The sequence below is a fragment of the Dicentrarchus labrax genome, unplaced genomic scaffold (genome assembly GCF_905237075.1).
Source record: "Dicentrarchus labrax unplaced genomic scaffold, dlabrax2021, whole genome shotgun sequence".
In the NCBI taxonomy this organism is placed as follows: Eukaryota; Metazoa; Chordata; class Actinopteri; family Moronidae; genus Dicentrarchus; species Dicentrarchus labrax.
This window is the reverse complement of record NW_026136706.1, coordinates 22,667,562-22,689,806: the sequence shown is the minus strand read 5'-3', so window position 1 is coordinate 22,689,806 and position 22,245 is coordinate 22,667,562. Positions and strand designations below refer to the sequence as shown.

General features: G+C 41.2%; 1 protein-coding gene across 1 annotated transcript in view; it reads right to left on the bottom strand.

Moving 5' to 3' along the window:
* slc49a4 (solute carrier family 49 member 4) overlaps window positions 1–22,245 on the bottom strand; it is a 45,973-nt gene that overhangs the window by 12,676 nt on the left and 11,052 nt on the right. Inside the window, exons 3-7 of the mRNA XM_051404321.1 lie at window positions 20,194–20,465; window positions 19,294–19,423; window positions 13,439–13,547; window positions 8,382–8,449; window positions 1,820–1,947 (exon numbers count right to left, since the gene is read on the bottom strand). Coding sequence (XP_051260281.1) covers window positions 1,820–1,947; window positions 8,382–8,449; window positions 13,439–13,547; window positions 19,294–19,423; window positions 20,194–20,465 — 707 coding nt within the window. The remainder of the gene's footprint in view (window positions 1–1,819; window positions 1,948–8,381; window positions 8,450–13,438; window positions 13,548–19,293; window positions 19,424–20,193; window positions 20,466–22,245) is intronic.

Sequence of the window (22,245 nt, the reverse complement as noted above, 5' to 3'; positions counted from 1 at the left end):
GATATCAAACACTTAAGACCGATTCAACCACTGCACTTTTCCCCCCACACGTTATTGAATTAGGCTATCTGGCGCCAATTCCCAGAAGGCAGCAGTAGATCCCTTGATGGAAGGACACACGTGACGAGCACAGCAAAAGAGCGACATGGGATGTCACTTGGCCTGAAGAGAAGACAATGTTTTTTTTTCCTAGAAATGACATTGGGGGTTGTACACTGACTTCTTTCCTCACTATCTGACGTATCCCGTGTTTCCTCGGAAGGTATAGCAACTAAAGGCAAGCAAGGAAAAGCATGTTTCAAAAAAGAAGTTTTCACTCTTCTGCTGAATTTGGGAAGAGTTTGACTATGTTAGAGAGTTTGTTGACCTGATTGGTTGATGTTCGCCTATTATAGATGGTTCATCCACTTACCTGCAGAGTATAGACCACAGAAAAACAGCTGATAACTTCTACGCAAATTATTTAGATATTTCCTTTTTTTTCTTCAATAGACTAGACACTAAGAATGTAAAGATATATCGTGAGACAGATAAATTGTGATACAAATATGCAAAAATTCTAATCGGTGAGATGAATAAAGAATCATGACACCCTTTTCTACAGCAGAGGGTGCTATCCACTTTTGACTTTGCTTGTTCGACATATATATATATATATATATATATATATATATGCATTGATTTTCAATCTATACCCTTTCTCAGAAAAAAAAAATTATATCATTTGATAAAGAGAATATAAGAGAAAATATATCTTTTAGAACGGGATCTTTTTCAATCATGATTTGTCTGCAATCAGAAGATCATCAGAAGATCATACCATGAACCCAGTATCCTGCATTGTTACATCCCTACTGATCGTTTGTTCACAGCAACTGTAGATTACTCAGGTCTGGGTGTGTGCTACTGACGATGGGATGATGAGCTGCTTTGGCAGTTTTTGTTGCAGTATCACACCACCCTCTTGTATTATATGCCAGGTGGATGAACAAGGTTGGAGCCTGGCTGCTGCAGACTGCCAGTGTCTGGGATAAGAGGAAGTGAGACAGGGAGAGAGTGCCAGGGCCTGGAGAATGATGATGGATGATGATGGCTAGAATCAGTGGCTTTGAACCGCATGCTGGTATGCTTATTGGTTTGGCTTAGGAAAAGGCAGCTAAGTCCAGTTCAATGTCCCTAATGGGTTTATCACTGACGTCTACAAATGGATTGGTTCTGCTGAATATCTACCAAAGTAAGTGTTTGGAAAGTGAGACATGTTTTTTCATCGTCTTGGCTCAGTACTCCAACACTTGAGTGTAACTACAGTAACTACATGGCTGACTTTAAGCTTTCAGGGTGTTTGAGGGTGTTACATCCATACTGGCTGAATGGTGTATGACTCCTTTTATACATAGAATAATGTAATTTATAAAATATATATTGTTTATAATTATATATAATATTTTTTTATTAAATATAATTTTAGGACAATGTAGACCAGATCAGGCCAGGCAAATGTGGAGTTTTTAGGCCCAAACTGTGAAATGTTCTTGAGCATCCGAGATAGTCACATGACCTCGATCCAGCTGATCATGTGTTTTGTTTGCTGAGAACCAGACTGAAGGCAAAAATACTACACAAGCAAGTAGTGAAGCTGGCTGCACCAGGGAATGTGTCTGCTGACATAATTCATCTGTTCTCTGGTCTTCAACAAAATTGGACTGAATTATAAAAAAAAAACAGAATTCACTGAATTCCTTTTAGTTGTGGCTTGTATCTCCCAGCTGCACTGTATGTATGCAATGTCACCTTTATAGTGATGCTGCCACGGACCTACCTGCAGTAGAGGGGAGGTGAGTGTATCTGCTCAGACAAGTTAATGTGAACCAGGTAGAGGACAGTGAGGCTCCAGCCAGCATCAGCACCAGGATCAGCTTCAACATCCCCCGAATAGAGTCTGCAAACCTAGGTTGGGTGGCGCGAAGGGGGGAGAAAGGGGGAATATCAATTTATTAAAAAAAACAGGGAGGCAAAGTACAACATATTCAAGATACGGATCCTGAAATACACCAGGACAAAGAGCCAACAAGATTACAGAAGTGAGTAAAGACAGCTGCATCAGAAACAAGAGGCATCCTTCATAAACACAATGTAAGCAATTTCTAAGTGTCTGCTTCCTCTGTGACTTGTGTCATAATCAATTACCGGAGACATGCATTGTTTCAAAGAAAGGCTAGATCATTTCCTTCTCCCACTTGTTTCTGAGTGCATCAGTTGTACTTGTCATTACACAAGCACAGTTGATTCAATTTGTCTCACCAGCTAAGCAGGCGGACTTGAGATGCGCATTGTGTTATATTGCAGAAGACAGGCCATCGGGCCATTCCCAAACTCTCTTGAGCACCGTGGTTTCTCTTTGTAGCCCTTTATAAACCCCCACAGTTCATTAACTCCTCTCCGCTCCTCTGGGTCTGCACATGTATGCTTGTGAAAGATTAGATGAAGCTCCACAAGCCTGTAGCAAAGACAGACACTAATTACTTTTGTTTTGTTGCTCACGGACAGGATGCTCAAGAAAACAGGGCTGAACTTGACAATGAACTTAGCACCAGAATAAAAGAAGTGTTGGAAATGGCTGATTAGTTCAGCTAGGTTGTGAAGTTCTGTCAGTATGCCGAGGGCCAGGGGATGTGGAAAATCATCCTTTGGAAGGATAATGAGAACTTCTCCACTCAGTATGTTCCCGGGTGACATTTTTAGATGATATCAATGTCTCCTGGGATTTCACGAGCTGTCATTCACAGCCTCAACACATTACCTCCATGTTCACAGGACATCAGCAACATTCTAAAATCCTACCTTTGGAATCCTGATCCATGTGAGAGAGTTTACAGCAAGGTATGGGTAACTGGGATAGCACAATGAAGTCTTTTCCGAGAAAAACATCTAAAGTTCTCATATTTGTGTTTACAACAATGAGCTGGTTGCACTGGAAAAGGCAGACTAGTCAGAGGGCCAAGCACTTGCCACTACACAGAGGTGTCTGGTTTCCCCTGCACACAGCTACACCCCTAAAATCTGTATCACCCATTTGCCATTGACTGGCTCTTATCCACAACCCTTCAACCACCCCTGGTACCAGAGAGGGATGAAATCCTTAGCCTGCACCCAGTCCAGCCTTCATCTCTTTGCGGAGAGGATCACAGGCTACTCCTATGTATCAGTTCCAATCGGATCATCTAGGCAGAAACACCATAAGTAGCTTATTTGCTAATACTAACTCTGACGGTCCCCCGTCTAGAGTCCACTTGATAAAGAGCTTGGTCACTGATTGGCAAGATAAGTCAGGTGCGACACAGATTGAATTAAACTAATACAACTGAGCAGAGTTTGGGTTTTGAAAACCGCTGGTGCACAGTTCGCTAAAAGCAATATAAATATCATCACGTCTTATTTTTGTAAAGGGTAAAGACAGCGATAATCTGTGAATAGTCAATGCTGCTGACAAGTAATGTCTGTGCAGTCAAAAGCCAATATACAGCAACTTAATTCCTCTGTGCCACAGAACTTGATTGTTGCCCAATAACAATTAAAAACACATCAATGAGCCACACTGTTGCACTGGGTGTTCCATAATTACCATGAACATTGAATGTAATTTATTTTGAGTAAATCCCACATACACCATCCTGTTGCATCATTAGAGCACCAAATGTATTAATCCAAGGCTGAAAGTGGTCCCCAGCAAATGCCTTATTGGTAACAGATAGGACATTACTGCACCTTGTGTAAAAATGTAACAAATGATCACCAGTTTTTAAAGATTTACATCATTAGTAGAAACAAAAGGGCATTACACAAACAGAGTAGGGATTTGTTGACAATAAGAAAAATACTGAATAATATTGAAGAAGAAAACACTTTGCTATGAAGGTTTGCATGTCTCCAGTAATGTAATTCCGAGCTCTGTTACACTACTCAGTGAGTAAAGAGGGTCATGTCATCTCATGAGGTAATGTCAGAATTAAAAGCCTATCTTTTACACTGCTCTAACGGGATTTATTGGCCATAAAGATAGCATCATTTAAGTCATGTAGAATCAAATTCCACTTTCTGCTCTCCCACTGCCTGAGGGGAATGATGAAATATCATCATCAGTGTGATATTATCAATTGGGCCTGTCTATGTGCGGGTGAGTGAGGGACATGCAGTAAATAACCAAAATGGACGTTGACGGTATAATATGATGACCAGCATGCAATCACAGATCCTACACAGTTGCAGGCAAAACAAATTAGGCAGTGGCTGATACACATTTCTGTTTGCTCTATCTCATCTCATTAACCTGGAGTATTGTCTCGCTCAGACCTTTGTGATGTGAAGGAGAATAACCTGGTTCTGTTTTCTGCCACCTCCTCCTCCTCATCCTCCTCCCCCACCCCCTCTCCCCCCTCTTTTCCAGAGGCTTGTAATGAGAAGATAACGAGGGGTGCTTGTTAGTTATTCCTTCCACCCTCTTCAATCTGTGGACGAAAAAAAAGAAACGTACAGCCTGCCACTGTCATCCAATCAGCTTCTGTCTGGGCCACACAATTAGACAGCTGCCAGATTGTTTGTCAAATGTTTCCATGACGAGTGCCACACCTTGGAGCGTCCACTAATTGAACCTACTGCAAGTTCCCAGCCATTCAACTGTCCAACGGCAAGACGCAGGCAATGAATGTTTGCAAGCAGCCAGTGTTTTTTGGCAAAGGGCAAGTATTAATCCCCCAAGAAATTTAGCTTTGCAGGACTATAAGCCACTTAAAATGTGAAACTGCCACACCTGCAGCACAAAAAGCATTTACAGGGGGTCCATTTCCTGCCCCCTGCGGCAAACTGTGCTCAGCATTGGCACGGTATTGTGCTAGCTAGAGGGAGAGGGACACTAACATCTTAAGGGCTGCTAGTGGGTCAGACAAGGGACAAAGATTGCTCTCTGCTCAGTTCATTACCACAAGCTTTCCTGGGAATGTATCTAATGATGCCATATTGCAGCAAGTTGATGAAGAGGCAAGATAAAAAAGCAGAAAGAGGCAGCATTTAGTTTTAAGGGAGTAAAGAGAGGAAGAAGCAACATACTGTTGCATTTCTTTTGCTTCTGCTGTTTTCAAACATTTCTCTGGTCAAAAGGACCCCAGTTGGAGTGCATCTAGAGGCTCATCTCCCAACGGACGTCATCCATCAAAGAGAAGAAGTGAGAAAAAAAAGCCACCAGCTCGGTAACTGATATTAATTAATGAGAACGTCTGCTGCCTATTGTGAGTGACCCAGCAGCAGCAGCAGCAGCAGCAGCAGCAGCCACAAATCCCAAACAGGTTAACACTTTAATCAGGTTCTAGCGCAGCGTATAACATTATTACACAGACATAGGTGTTTAATACATATAATAGGTGTATGGTTAATTGGTAAAAAATCTGATGAACCTTGCAAAAGAAAATGATTTGTATAACTACATTTGTAAGTGTATCAACTTTCACTTTTATATCCAGCCCAAACTGGCTAAATCTGTGCTGTTTTGGTTTTCCACCCACACAAAAAAACACCCCAAAACTGAGCTTTTTAAAACCAGTCTACACGGTCGATAGTTAATATGACAACTTTTTGACTCTGATCACTGAGTCATTACCTGCATTATTACCATTTGTTCTGTCAGATTTGCAATCACTAAATAGTGATATTGTTGATTTCTCAGTACACCAACACTGGAATTACTGTTTGGCTGGCGAGCAGGTAGAATTTTAAGCCATAATCAAATCCCTATTCAATACTTGTACATGTTGCTTTTGAACCCTGAAGTCTAAACGGAAACTAGATGGGAAAATTAAAGCATTGTTACTCACTGAGCACAACTCACCACCATGATCTGAGACTAAGAGAAGTTCCTACCCAACCCCTACCACCCACATTTAGCTAATTTCAACAGTTGCACATAGAGCAAATGACATGTGAGCAATTGTTAAAGGTGAATTTCATTTAACTATCAACTGTTGCACTGAAGAAGGACTAATCAATCTCTCCAGTGACTCAGAGTCTATGTAATCAACACCAATAATTCAACAGCTCTGTTTACATACACTTTCATCTCGTGCTGCAAACAGCTTCATTGATTAACAGTGGGAGTTATGGGCTCATTTCCCTGATTACAACTTTAAGAAAACAGTGGGCTTGCTTGGAAGTGCTGATTGGGCCTCAGCCTGCGATAAACATATATCAGTCAGAGCAGGAATGAATCCCTTGCTTTTGCAGACTCCACACTTTGTCTTCGTGGTATGGCTCCCTATCCATCAATGGAGGTGAAGTGGCTGTTGCATTAGCATCTATTTCCCTCGCTCTATCACAGTGCTGCTGGATTCAGATCATATATTAAAAGAGAGTAGATGAGATTAGGGAAGCGAGAGAGAAATCTCTCCTTTACCCCAATTCAACCCTCAACTGTTCTTTATATGAGATTTATTAGTTAATAATACTGGTATAAACAGTTCAGCTTTCCTAGTGTCAGGGGGATACACTGAAGTACAATATGTATGCATATGGAGTGACCACAGCTATTCCACTGTGAGGAAAATTCAAAGGTACTGGTTTCTAATCTTGTTTGTGAAGCAGTAGAGGCACATCCAAGGATATCAAAGAGAATATAAATTGATTATTTCCATGCTTTATGAATTAAAAGGACCCTTTGTTCACAACTGTCTTTGTGATATGTTACACCAGAAGTTTATTCAATCTTGCAGCAGATGGTTGATGGTTGATGGCTGATGGTTTTGACACTGTGTCAACTGTTCCATTTGTATTCTATACTGTATAAGTTGCAAATGTGATGAAAGAAAACTGACTATGTATTCATGTGGTATTTTACGTTATTTTCCTCTTTTAACCATGGAAATAATCTTAAAGTTGAAAACATTTTAGTCAATCTATTTAACCTTCATCCCCATCTAGGAAAGTGATTCAACTTTTTTGGCTTGTGTCCCCTCCAGATATGTATTGAGACGTATATAAATAGTGTGCTTGGAACAATAGTGTGTGTCTGATATGTATTTTCTGCAAAAGAAATGTATAATTTCCACATTAAAACCCTTACATTTTTAATATATTCCTTCTTCCTCATTATAAATTCCAGAATATATGATTATGCAAATATTGTCCAAGTTTTCCTGGTGGACACAAGATGTCTCCTACATCACTTTTTTCATTCTCAGTATATGTGCACTGGTGGCTTCAAGTTTACATCACAAACTGGATAAAGATACAGAATCTATGAATATGCTAATTTTGTTAATTTCTGAAGTTTTCCTGCTGCACACAAGATGTCTCCTTCTTCAAGTTAAGTCCATTCTCAGTGTATGTGCTCTGGTGGCTTCCAGTTTCATAAATAGAATTTGCATACTGGACCAGGACTGACTTCCAAATAATATGTGATGTCACAAATCATGCTCATGGGCCCCACCCCTTAAAAAACACTGATTTTCAGTGAGTACAGAGAAAGCTTCCACTTTCAGCACATGAATGTGAAAACATCCTTCTAGTGTCAAACTCTACACAGACATCATTCTGCACAGTGAAGCTCAAACATCACACTGTAGGAACAAGAAGAAAAATGACCTTTGAGTAGGTGACTTTAAACAAAGCTACCGACATGTGATCCATGTTACATTAATCTAAGATTTGTGAGCAGTTCAGCTGAAGAGTGATTTGTCCTACTTAGAGTGTTTAATTTGAATAGTTTTTCACAGATGTGAAGATGTAAAAGTATTTTGAATTTTACAAGAGAAAAAGTGAAAAAGATTTGGTATATTGTGGTCACTGTGTGTAGAACTTGTCTGGTATTCTTACCATCTTAGAGACATGTCGGATTCAGCTGCTAAGAAGGTCTGCCAATGCAAATGAGGGGCTACAGTAAATGCTTATTTTCTAAGTTGATGCCTCACCAGGTCCATTGAGTTTCCACCGAGCTGGGTGGTATTAGCCTGATAATCAGAATAAATTGCCTTTTTTTTCACTTATACGTTGAAAAAAATCAGAGATGTGGGAGTAATTCAGAGGTCTGGGAACAGATATGTGTGTCACTGCATTTCTGTTCACTATTGAATTTTTTTCATACCACATTCAATAGTCACACAATGAGAAAGTAAAAAAAAATCATGGATGAGAAGGCTGCATACAGGTTATCTAGGTCAACGGCGTTTAGTGGGAGATGTTAATTAGCAAGCCCATTATAGAGAGGATCTGTATCACATTAGTAGTCTAAAGCCTGGACAATCTTACCTTACTCCTTCCTTTTCACCTTAAAACAATATTCAGTGGTCATGCCATGTCACAGTCACACAATAAAAACAGCTCAGTATATAGTTGCTTACCTGGCCATTGCTACTCCAAAGACACATCCACCAACAATAGACCAGAAACCAATCCAACCTGCGTCCACCTGCATGTTAGGAAATAACAGGGGATGGTGGGATAGAATGGAAGAAGGCAGGAGCCAAGAGAGGTGAGGAGAGGAGAGGAGAGGAGAGGAGAGGAGAGGAGAGGAGGTTATTCAGTGTTCAAAATGCAGTCCATGACTGTGAGGACAGAGTTAGACAGGGAGCAGGCACTAAGTGTCTGTAGTCTACCGAGGCCTGTCAATCACTGTGTCTGGTAAATTGCCAAACAGCATTGCTATAAGAACAGCTGTGTTGTGTGTGTGTGTGTGTGTGTGTGTGTGTGTGTGTGTGTGTGTGTGTGTGTGTGTGTGTGTGTGTGTGTGTAAGATTCTTGTCCTTTCTTATTTATACGGATGAAGGCCAACACATACAATTGGCCTTAAAGACAGAAGAAAGGACGTTATGGCCGAGAGACTGCAGCAGAATCAATAAGAGGGAAAGTTTAGCACATGTGCGCACACACAAAACCAATCAGTGTGTGGCACCCGGGCGAGAACGTCTCTGAGTGCCAATGAAGGTGTTTGGTTCCCATCAATCTCCCTGAGGCAATAACTTACATTCAACCAAATCCAACCAGATGGAAGATGAGACAGCAAGGGACCAGACTCTAAAGCAGGATCTGATGCTTTTTGCTTAATCATACTCTGCAGTGACCTGTCAGGAAAGTCTATAATGAAGAAAAGTGGACTATCAAAGTTATTAAATGTAAAATGTATTCTGCTTCAGTAAGTGATGAATGTCAAAATGTCATTATATTTGATCTAGATTACACTCCTCCAAGTGTTCTGTGAGGGCCAGCCTTCTGTAAGACGCTAAAAGCTCATTGGAAAGGCGCTCATCTCTTGTTTGCATGGCCTGAGCGGTGAACCCTCAGATTTGAAGCTTAATCGTGTCTGCTATATTGCGATTGTGTCAATAAGCTGGAAATGACTGGTGTTAGGACAGCGAAAGCCAGTCCTCATGGCTCTTGACGTTAAGATGTGTATTTTTCCTAATTCTCTTTCTCAATCACTTGTTATAAGCCATTTTAAACCAATAATCAAAGACCCTATCCTTAGCTTGGCCATCAGCCTTCTCGTTCTATAAATTCTAAATTGCTACTCTCCATTAAGGGAACAATTACATATGACTGATCAGCACAGTAAGGCTCCTGTTTCCTGGGTCATACTCATTACGGTGAGGCTAAGCTCGGTGTTCAATCCTTCTGTCTGCAGGTTTAGCACATTCCCACAGTAGAACTCACACAGCAGGCATTCAGGCCCCATGAGTGGGGTGCTTTTACAAGATTCTTTAATATTCCAATTTCAAATCAGATCCAAAGTAAAAGTTCTCCATCTTAGCCTTGGTACGTTCACCATCATTTTATGTTTTGAATGGCTCCTGTCCTGCTTTCACCCCAACCCCCATATTCCCCTATGAGACACCCTGTGGGACATTGTCACAGGTCTTCTTCATATACCCAAAATACATGTAGATTGGATGGCAAAACCCTTAAAACCTTTTGTATTTTAGCTAGAAAAAGATGGTAGACTGTTCCACAGCCAGGATAAAAGCCCACTTTGTTCCTCCTGAATCTTAGGTTTGACCATTGGCTGTAGCCTCCTTTTCCATCACCTTGGCATAAGCTATCGCTGGGAAAATAAAACCCCCATCTGCCAGTCCATAGGCACCGTCCCTGACCTTAAGCTTAACCTCAGATTTCATTTAAAATAGCTTGTCAATATGAAGTAAACAAGCTTACCAAAGGGTGCTTGAATCTGTACACTATTCCACCTTTGCCTTTCTTCCCCTGGTGTCCCCTCTATGGTGTTTCCCTTGCACTCAAAGTCAAGTTTCTCTCCAAAAAATGAGCGAGCTAGGGCTGAAAGGCTTGTCTGGAGCACAGCATTGGGCTTGAACACACAGCAATGGTAGTTGCCACTCATTCTTTTCACCACAGCTTCACATAGGATCCTCCCTGTTTTCCACATATGCCTTTTCATTTCTAGTCAGAGGCAAGAGCTAAACTCCACTCCGGGCTTTAAAATGTTTACAGTATATTTAGCTGGTTGCTGAAATTTTGTCTGTGTTCATACATGACTTGACTTTATAAAGCCACAAAAATTAAAATTAATTGGACATCCATGCGCATGTACCTTAAGAAAGCCCAATGTGTAGTCACTATCAAGTTAGTACAGTTTCAATACCACCCAAAGTTAAGTTTCCTAGCCTGACTTCAGTCAGATCCCCTCATCACCTCCTGCTGCACCGTTTGCCAGACAGCTGATCTCTGCATGTCTCTGGCCCTCTGCCTTTCATTTACTGAATCAATCCCCGCAAGCTGTTAAACACCCGCAGGTGCATTTCCGGATCATATCTGGCAAACTCCTGAAATTTCGGCATGACAGCTGTAACCAGAGATCTTGCTTTGTGCTGGAACTGTTTTTGTCATCTTTCTCATGCCGTCCTGATGTCAACCGGGACACTTTACCCCCACAATAGCTTTAGGGCGCTCTAAAGTAGAATGGGCACAATTTTGTTTTTCCAATCTTAGAAAGTTGGCAGCAACATTTGTCTCATCCGATGACAACTGCTCCTGCTGCCCCACAGCATCCATGGTCACTTCTCAATCAGATGGCATGGCTAGCTGATAAAACAGATGACAGAAGCATCTATATTTTGGGTAAAAAAAACCTGAAGAAACCGTTGAAAGAAAAATGCTGACAAAGATCAACTGAGGGTAGAGAGGAGAGAGGGGATGAAGCAAGATCTGAAAATGACTGAAGATAAATGACTGCGAAGCTGTCAAATGTATGCACTTAAGAAAACGGAAAACAACATTTGACATCTGTAGTACAGAGGTCATTGTTGGACATTAGTATGAGAGCATGCAGCACCAGTCCTGCTGCTGTGAGAGGGAGAAGAGGTGGACAGGAAAGGGAAAGAAAGAGACCTCCAAAAGTAGGCAGAAACCTGCAACTAGGACAGACAGTAAAAAATAAACCAAGATGGCTTGAAGCTGGCACGTAGGTGGGATGCATTACATCAGATCCTGATGTGGTTGGTGAGTGCAAATGAAGAGAGTCCGGTGCACTTAAGTGAAAAATTAGCATACTAGCATCCTGTCCATTCGGAGCACGATCTGGTCTGCATAGATACCGCGAACTGTAGGTGCACTTTGTATCATAACAGATTGACACAAGCCACACACACACAGAATGGCACTGGCAGCAGAAACATGTAGTAATTATTAGCAAAGGGTAGAGGTACCAGTGTATACATATCTGCATGTGAGCACACCTGCATGCAACCACCCATCCTCACCAAAATGAACAAATTATTGGAAAGCATTTGGAAATTAATAGAAAGTATGAAATAGCTCTCTTGCTGTCAATGCAGTGTGCCTTGGCCTGCGGCTCTTACTGCATATTTTAAATTACCAGAGAAACAGTCAGACTCAGTTACATTTTCTAGGGATGAGAGAAAGATAATAAAAGAGAGAGGGAATAAAGCAAAAAAATTGTTTTTGTTCAAATAAAAATACATGGGAATTTAGGGATGGAAAGAGAGAACACACAGCCAATCTAGTATTTGTATGAAATGCTTATTTCGCTCCCTGAACAGAATCTTTCTTCACCATTTCTGGATCTGAGAGAATCAGCTAAGCTCCCAGCTTAGGCTACGATTTGGGTCTGCAGATTCATAGTGAACTTAAACAAAAAGAGGAGGCAGTATTTGCTTCTCCTCGGTTCAATATGACTTTAAGAACAAACATCTCCACACTCGAAGAAATAGAAAAGAAATTCAGAAATATTATTCTGCATTAGTACTCCTCCACCTCGCTGTGTTTAGATACACCACTATCTGGTTTCATTTATTTTTCAAGCTAAGTTTTGTACCCATGGGACATTCTGTAACATAGCTCACCGCGTTGCAACACACTTTTTTTCTTAACACACTTTTTATCTTCTTAACACACTTTTTATCTTCTTAACTAGCATGGATAAAAGAAATGTGGAAGAGAGAACAAATGAAATCTAAGAACAATTTGGTATGCGCTCTGCCACCTCTTCACTGAGATGCAGGTGTGACGAGGAGTGTCTCATCCTCCGCTCTCCTCTGTGATCTCCTCTCAAGCAGCACCTGTCTGATGATAACCTTGAAAAGACCCTCCCTTTGTCTTTCGACATACTGCTGTGTCGAGGCCTGGAAGATGCAAACTACACACAGCTTTTTCACCCCACTCCCACACTAGTCTTTCTCTTTGGTCTGCCTCAGAATGAAGATGGTGAGCAAATGGTGAATTGCAATTGATTGGGGCCCTTACAAATGATGGACAGAAGGTCCGAGTAAGTTCAGTGAGTGGAAAACTGAAAAAAGAGGAAAAAAATGAATCATAATTTTCCTCTTTTATTTTTATGTTCCTTGAAATATAACTGAATCTGGTTTTATGCGATGAGGGACAGTGTTTTCTGTATTCACAATAGTGTACAAGTGTGTTAATAACTCCTTGAAAAGAATTCAGCTGCCTGGAGGCCTTCTACGCTGAAATAGACTCCTCATGTTAGTACAGGAGGCCTGGGGTTAATTATTCCTCAACATCTCCAGAATTTCAGATCTGCTTTAAAATGCAATGTGTACTTTCTGTGCACGGCCATGAAAGAGCACCTGGGCAATAACAGGCAATACGAGACTGAAGAGAGGCCTTACCAGCTATTCATTGCATTGTTCATCTGACTGGGCTACACTTGTGAAAAGCTTTGCAAATTGCTGGCACAGTGGAGGTTTTCAAAATGGGAAAAAAAAAATCAGACCTGTCAAATGTACTGACAAGCTACTCATGCTTCGTTTTTATGCAGAAATACACAATGAGCTTCTATTCATCATAGGTTGCAGCTTATAATATATACTGGATCGGTTTGGTTTGGTTTGATGATGTTCTTACTTATTAAAATACATTAACAGGATAAAAGGTTAAATGGTATTCTGTTGTGTATGTGTTTGCTGCTCACCTGGCTGACTTTGGCTGGTGTAAGGACCATGTCGAGGACCCCCGACCAGCCAGCAATCACTCCTGTGGGGACTGCATAGGCCAGAGCGATCATCAGGAAGCGCACGTTACTAAAGGGGACAAAAACACATTAGGGATTCAAGATTGCACTCACATAAATGTCTTACAAGCTGCTGATTCCCCCCCTAAAATATCAATATGGATGAGTTCTTTAACCAGGCGTGTCTATGCGAGACTAGATGCATAATGTGTTCTGATGTCCTAAAGAATATGCTGGACATAATGTCCTGTGAGAAGACAGTAGGTTGTTATTCTGTAACCCTCTGGTTTATTAATGTCCTACACCCACTTATCTGTGTTCCTTAAAAACAGATTGTCAAGATAATTTCTTAGGCAGGCCCTATCGCTGTCCCTTGGGTAAAAAGATCTTTACTTCTCAAATTATGCAATCAATTTTCATGGGGACCAGTATAAAGTTCACAGCACATCAATCATTACATGCAGCAGTGCTCAGATCAATAACTAAATGGCCAGACCTCCATATGAATTTGTTGAGGCATCTACATTTCCCTCGTTCAAATCATTCCAACATATAGTATTTTCACATTTGCTGTTATTACAAATTATAACAAAAGGGCAAATGTTCTGATATTTATAGCTGTGTGTCTCTATGACTCCCAGCCTCTGCACGGGTGGGGTTCAGCAGTTGATCTAATCTAGAGGAGAGGATACCCACCACATAATCATAAAGGGTTTCATAGTTACACAATCCATCAACAAAATTTCACAAATTAGATGAATGCATGAGAACAACCTATATCCTATCCTATCCTGAGATGAAACAGTAAAAGTAGCATAATGGAATGTCTCCTTCCCTTTTTGGTGTTTGGAGGCCTGCCATCAGCTCCAGGTCTTTTTACTAGCCCACAGTATGTGTCACTTACTTTACACACACACACACACACACACACACACACACACACACACACACACACACACACACACACACACACACACACACACACACACACACACACACACACACACACACACACAGCTCTGGCTCATCTCCATGCTACTGTCACAGCAGAAGATCTATCCAAGTGCAGAGTGCAGTGACACAGAGATAAGCAGCTACCTGAGCACAGTGGCCTCAGTTGTCAGAATAAAGCACAGAGGTATCACAGAAGTCAACATAAAACTGAGCAATACAGGCTAAAGTTATAGATTTATATTAATTAAAATACTTCACACAGTCCTGTATAGGTCAACAGAGTGTGGATTGTATTTATCCGATGGGTCGTTGAATTGGTAATATAAGCTATGCTGATCTGCTAACAGAAATAATGGAATCAATTCACTCTGTCTTAAGCAATAACTAACTGAACACTTTAAAATCAAAATAATCAAACTGAATGGAAATTACTTTCTCTTCTGCTGAAACTGGTACTGACATAACTGCTACTATTACGACAACTACTACCACTCTGTCAGAAGAATATATAGAATATAAAAGCCATTTCTGGAACAGTCTGGAGAGGACTAAAGATTTTATTGTTAGTGTAAAAACATATACTTCCTGTAAAAATATTTGCTCTTCCCTACAATTATTTTGTATTATAGATTTATCGATTGATAATTTTTAGATTCAGAGTTGACATCTAGTCTAAAAAACATTAGAAAATAGTTATTACATTTACAATTATACTATTACATAGTTTAAGGCAGCAACAGGTCACATTTGAGAAGCTAAAACTAGAGAGAGTCTACTTTTCTGTCCATTGACCAATAGACCTTTTTAACAGCAGCCAGTTTGACATGAAACAGTAGGGTAATCACAGGTGTTACCAATAACACTAATGAATATTCCATTCCATTTAGGGTAACAGAGCCTTTCCGGTGGACAAAAAAATACAATAGTAGCACCCTGGCTTTGTTTGAACAGAACTGTAATTAGTAGCATGGGTAACACCAGTGTTTACCCTACTATTTCATGTCAAAATTGCTGCTGTGAAAAATGTCTTTTGATAAATCGGCTTATCTTTTCAGCACTTATAGGCTTATTGTCAGCTGCTGGCTGCTAATCAAGTTATCAACTAAAATCAAATTGTACACATAAGAGATAAAAACAAGCACCATCTCCCAGCTGTGATAAATGGCTTTAGGCTACAGATATTGCGCTGCACAGTCTGATACCGTCTGCTAATATCTCATCAGCTGACAGTGTACTTTGAACAACGGGAGAAAAAAAGACACCTTTATATACCTAGTTATGTATGCACATCCACTATACACACACAGCTCTAGTATATGGCACCCCTCCAATCACATGCAACCCAATTACAATCACTTGGAACACCCATGCTAATCACCTCGCCCAATGAGGTGGCATGCTGATTTAAATCAGTGCCACCTCCTCAACCCTAACAATATGATTAGAATCACTAGGCGTCTGACAAATGAGGCAAGGTTGGCAGAGCAGGCAGCAGATTCATAGATTGTTTTGTTTTCCCACTCTCCTGTTTTTTGTTTATGGACACCGTTTAAACCCTGCATTTATTCTCCCTACGCCTTGTTCATTATAATGCAGGCAGCATCCTGAGCAGTATCGTGCAGGGACATCTGGAGAACACTTTGGGCCTCCCGCATCCCTACTATGACTTCAAACACACAACACACAGACAGATAAAGTTCACACGTGCACTTTAAGTTGGTCTTTGAGTTGGAAACTATGGGGGGAACTTGTCCCAAGACACACAACCTGTACAGCAAAAGCCCTGTTGCTGTAAACATATGCACACCCTTTCCCTTTCCTGACACTGGTGCACTTCAGACAATGAATCACTTTTATTCGCTGAATGCTTTGACTCTGCAGAAAAACAAACACAGTCTGTCTCCCTGCTGCAGGCCTGTCTTGTCCTAAGCAGTATGAAGCTGCTTGGCCTTGGGGAGAGTATGGAGGGACAGTCATAAAAGCCCTGTGATGGAGCACCCTCTCTGATTTTCTCCCAGCACCCCTTTCATTAACCTTGCCACAACAGCAGGAAATCAATATCCATGCACCTTTTTCCCCGTCCGGAAGCTTATTTAGATATTATTATTTAGCCAAATGTAAGCAAGCAGACGCTAGCAACTGAGTAAGAGATGGGACATTTTTTCCCCCTTTTCCTTTCCTGCTGGTGATGAAATATTTCCGAAGAAGACTCAAAGCCGGCAGCGTCATCAGCTAAGTGCTATTTGTCCTTGGCAGACCCGGCTGGAGATCAATGCATCAAGATGACAACTTTCAAAGGTAAAATGACTATGACCGGGGAGGGAGAGATCATCAATACTCAGCCTTTGGGCTGTTTAGTATTCCCTCACACGATCAGAATACAATGATAACTTTACACCACGTGTAGAGACGTTCAGGCTTCTAATTAGACTGCTGCTGTGGAAGCAGATGTGAACAGCTGGAAGCACTCATCAAGCTCAAGATCATTAACCAGTGCTCAGACCCTGACAGGCTAAATGGATGAACAGATACATCAATGGATAGGTATCAGGCAGGCTAACTGACTAGCTGGCTACCACCTGCTGTCATTCTGGAGGCCACAAAGTGTTACTGTTTTGTCAGCTTCTACAGATACAAACTTTATGCACCAATCCAATCCGCTGGCTCGGTATCAGGACAGATACTGACCTTTTAAAGCAGATCGGGTATTGTAGCTAAGCCAATTTCACGTCATTCTAAATATACGCATGTGTTTACGCTATGATTGTTAGGTTACAGCACACTACCAACCCCAACAAATGTGGCGTACTGATATTGGATCTTAAAGTAGCCTTTTGTTGCAGAGTTTGCAAGGGTGAAGTTAATTTAAAGCTGCATTAATTGTTTTTCGTCCATTTGGGGGCTCCACAAAATGCTAAAAGAAAATGCACACCTCTTTCATTTGATCAAGTGAAGTTGCATATTTAAACATCCATTAGCCATAGAACAACATTAGCATTCATTTTGAGTCCTGTTTCTATTGTCTTGATAAATCCAAGTCCAATATTTACCAAACCCTGACTCCTCAGCTGCTAGATGCTCCACTTTTCTCTCTAGCTAATCAGTTAGGCTCCTCTGACATTAGGCACTGGGCAGGAAGTGTACAGTGGATTTATGAGGGCATTTTAGCTGAAATCAGCTCCCTGCTACTGCTGGAAACAGTACTGATAAATGCAACAGACCTAACCCAAAACAATGAGCTAATCAAGACTAAGAAGCTCCACAGAGCTGCAGAGTTTGTGATAATTTTCTGTGGGTTTGTCATTACAAGAAACCCCTATCACACTGAACAGAGCTATTTGATCAGCTTTTAATATAAAACATTAATTTGTGGCTCTGCAAAGTTGCATTTCTTTTTTCCTGAAGTTAACATTATTCCGTCTAACTTCCTGAATCAGTACACATGGACACAAAGACTCATAAGTCACTGTTCCCGTTCCATGTCCAGTCCCTGCAGGAGAATTCCAAGGCTTGATGTTGCTGGACCGAGATACAACATGTTGCCCAAACAGGTCACTGGAAGGCTGCCTATCACAAGTGGAACAGAAACCCTCTCAGCTGGATGGCCTAGTTAAGTTTTTTTAGTGTGTGTGTGTGTGTGTGTGTGTGTGTGTGTGTGTGTGTGTGTGTGTGTGTGTGTGTGTGTGTGTGTGTGTGTGTGTGTATATATATCTGTCCAAAACTATGCATTAGGTTGATATCAGCTTGGTCCCTGTCATCTATCTGAGGGAGCCTCTTGCTGGAAGTTAAGCCTCTCTGTGCTGGTGAGGGGCCTGTGGAAAGCATGGCACTGCAGCGGAGCAATTTCTTACTGCAGGGGGCCAAGGGTAGCCAACAAAGCTAGGCCAACTCCCGGGCTGCCATCGGCCAACTTTTCTTCTCCTTTCTCCAGCCCTTTAATCCCTGGCCACTGCCACGGGCCTCATTCCTTCACAAGCTGGGCAAAAGGCGCAGCACTCGCTCTTCATGGCCCTGGGGATATATATTACCTTGGTGTATGTGATGTTGCATGGTTATAGTGAGGTGTGAATCAATCAGTCTTCAGATTTTCTCTTTACTGTTCATCATCAATGAATGCACTCCAGGACTGAGATTCAGGACCTTTTCATAATATAACATTGCTGTCTCTAACCACATGCATCAGTGGTGTATTGAGGCTATATTGACAACTGACCCTGATGGTACAGATGCAGAGGATTATTTCAGCAGCTACCAGTATATTATAGCTTAGTAATTAATCTAGAGGGAAGGCTGGGGTTTCTTTGATAACAACCCAAGCAGATGGTGAGTGGCAGACCCCTTCATTAAGATTCCATATCCTTCTCCAGCGCAAGATTCTGTCACTTTAACTTTCTAAGACAAGAAGCGTGCAATGCATTACCAAATGAGAAACCAAACTAGACCTAATGGATTTGTAGACACAGTGGTTATAGAGCATTGAAGGTGCTGCAGAAATATGCTCCTGACTGCTCTCTTAGAGTCTGATGTCGTAAAACATAACAGCACCTGAAACTAATTTTAAATGCAGGACTGAAGTTTCACTTGCTTTACACGCTGACACCAGAGTTGAATCAAGGACACGTCAAGTTAGGCATACTGAATAATTTACTGAAAGAATGGTTTTCAACAAAAGGTGTCAGATGGTATTGGTCTTTCAGAGGACTTTTTTGTGTGTGTGTGTGTGTGTGTGTGTGTGTGTGTGTGTGTGGTGTTGTGTGTGTGTGTGTGTGTGGGGGGGGGGGGGGTGGGTGTGTGTGTGTGTGTGTGTGTGTGTGTGTGTGTGTGCGCGCTCTACGTTTGTCAGCGTGTGTGTGTGGTTTTACCTAAGAAGTCTGCAGATGCTGCTCCTATAACTGAGTCTCTGGCTTGCAGCAGCCACGCTGGGAGGCATCGGTGGGCGGGACGGGAAATAGAGCAGGACTGCTGCAAAAAGCACAGCAATTGCAGCCAACTCTGCCGGAGCACAGAGACACAGATAAGAGACATACGTGTTATTTTCATAGATAAGACAGTCGGGCCAATTTGACATTTTATAAAAGGTTACTTTGATATCTAAAAGTCCTTTGAAACCACCCCTGGAACGAACATAATGGCCTACCAGAGAAGACTATAGACTAAATATATGTCCATGTCATACAATCATCCTGGTATAGCACTGCTTGATATTAGGTTTTTTTCTCTTTTGCACAGGCAACACATTTTACAATTTGATTATTTCCAAAAAGTTCCACTGCAGCTATGTCCATATGTCCGTTTCTCTACACCAATATGGATTGATCGATCAGCAGCTGCCTATTACTACCTGACAGAGTTGCATTCCTACTCATATTGACCCTATGTTGCCTCATACGTCTGTCCTTTTTTCTTTTGATGACCTCCAGAACTTTTGGTTCACAAAAAGGCGTCTGCTTTGTCCTTTAAAAACTAATAACAATACTACCTCAGGTTAAACAAAAGCCGCTGGCTTAATCTATTACAGCATGCTTGTTTCTCTTTTCAGTGTGTTTTTAATTTTCTGAATCAGTTAAGCATAACAGTCCCAGCAATCTATTTTTCAGAGGGGTGGTTATGAAGATTATAATTGGAGTTTTTTGGTGTTAGTGCAAAATTCTTGGATCCCCTCGCCTGATTGTATTTGAGTCCCTTGACAGGGCTGACATGATGTCGAAATGATGTGCTATTGATCCTCCATGCCCTCGGAGGTTCTTGCTTGCTGTTAGTACCTGCATACATAACCAGCTGGATCCTGTCTCGGATGGAGCTGTCGGAAACCGCTGCCGACATCGTGGTTCCTGCCTGGGTGTCATTGGGGGCTGGCACTACCAGAGGTCCTACTACAAATGAAGCAGCGCCTCCAAGATAAGAGAAGAGTGAGGCCACAGCCGTTGCAGTGGCTCTCTGGTCAGGGGCGAACCATGTGGTAGAGAGGAAGGGGCCGGCACTCATTATAGTTGGGCCAGCGAGACCGTTCAGAAACTGACCTCCGTGTATCAACCTGTAACAGAAACGGGAGGAGGAAATAGCTTCAATTCTTTGATAAAAACGAGGGCTGTGTATTGGCAAGAATCTTGCGGTACAATAGGTATCTAGTTTAACTTTAGGAGAACGGTCTTAGCTTAAAGAATACGCCACAATATGCATAAAACTTGTTTTTTTAATGCAACAATGGGATCTGCATTTGTATTTATCAAAGCCCCTGTAACATCCAACATTACAGCCCCCACTTTATCGGCAGTTTTGGGGGGGTTAAAACCATATACTGTCAATGGTTGAAATACAAAAATCTATATAGTGTTTTTTGAGAATCAATACAATAAAACAAAATGATGATATTTCATTATATTTTCTTATACCCCTACGAAAAAACCTAAAAAACCACAACAAACAAAAACTAAAATCACATACCACATTGCACTTTTGACTTTGAATATCAAGAATTATAATCTTATGATGAGTGTGGGTTTCCCACTCTTAAACAAACTATTTTTCACAACACAGGGACTAATATAAGAGTCATGTAAAATAATAATAATTAGGCTAGTAAATGCAAAAGATGAGACCATGCGCTCAAGGTACTAATTAGTACTGTCGTACTAATTAAAGTCAGTTAGCCAGATGTGTCTAAGCTCAGCTGCTTTCAGTTACTGTAATGAAGTTTAGTCTGTGTCAGAATGGTTGAGTCATTGTCTAGGAATCTTATTTGAGTGAGAAAATGTATCACAGAATTTGAGGTTTTTCAGGATGTGTGGAAACTTTTTTTAATGTGGGTCCTATTTATCATACACTGTAGCAGATCTACCACTGTTAAACAAGGTAACAAAAAAAACACAAACGCCCTTATCTAGAGCCAGTGTGTGGTTTGGCCGTTCTGGGCTACCGTAGAAACATGGTGGCCTAACATGGCAGACCTCCACATAAGGAGACCTGTGGTATCTGTAGATAAAAATGCCTAATTCCAAGGTAACAAAAACACAACGATTCTTATTTTCAGGTCATTATACACTAATGAAAACATACCTATGAATACTATATTGCATTTCTGCTAATAGATCCTCTTAAACTTTAAGTTATGTCACATTTGCAAGTCCAAGTTGCAGCAAACCCTCAGACTGAGCTGTGCGAGACAGATGTACTCTAAGATGTCCCCTGATGCCACCAGACCCCTCACCACCTTCCTTCCTCCCCCTCCAGAACTGTCTGACTGAGACAGCTGGCCGCCAGAGACGGTGCACGGCTGATTGTCTATGAGCTCAGTAAAGACACCATTCATTTAGAGCCGTCGGAGACGGCTCAGCAGGGAGAAAGGGAGAACAGTGGGAAAGGAGAGAGAAAACGATAAGGAAGAGAGAGGACAAGGAGGGATTTTGGGCTAATTCTGAATTTGTGGTGTACTGAATGTATTCAGTATATTTGCATGCAGATTGTAAATTTGACAGCTAGAGTCCTGCTGATTCTTATTCAAAATAAGTGAGTGCAGGCTAGAAGCCAAAAACTAGACGTTTGTTAGTTTAATCAGGTTTACTTTAACACTTTTTAAGATCTAGTTAATACCAATTTGGATGACATATATCTCCAAATAGGTAAAATAACTTCAGATGCAAGGGTATATCCACTATTAATTAATAATAAATATTATTTAAGACCTTAGTTTAAATAACATGATATATTTATGATTGAAAAAACACATGGCTGCCATTTTGTGCATCCATTAATGTCATTGTCAAACCACCATAATTACCATATAGAAAATAGACCAGTGTGGGGATGATAACTAT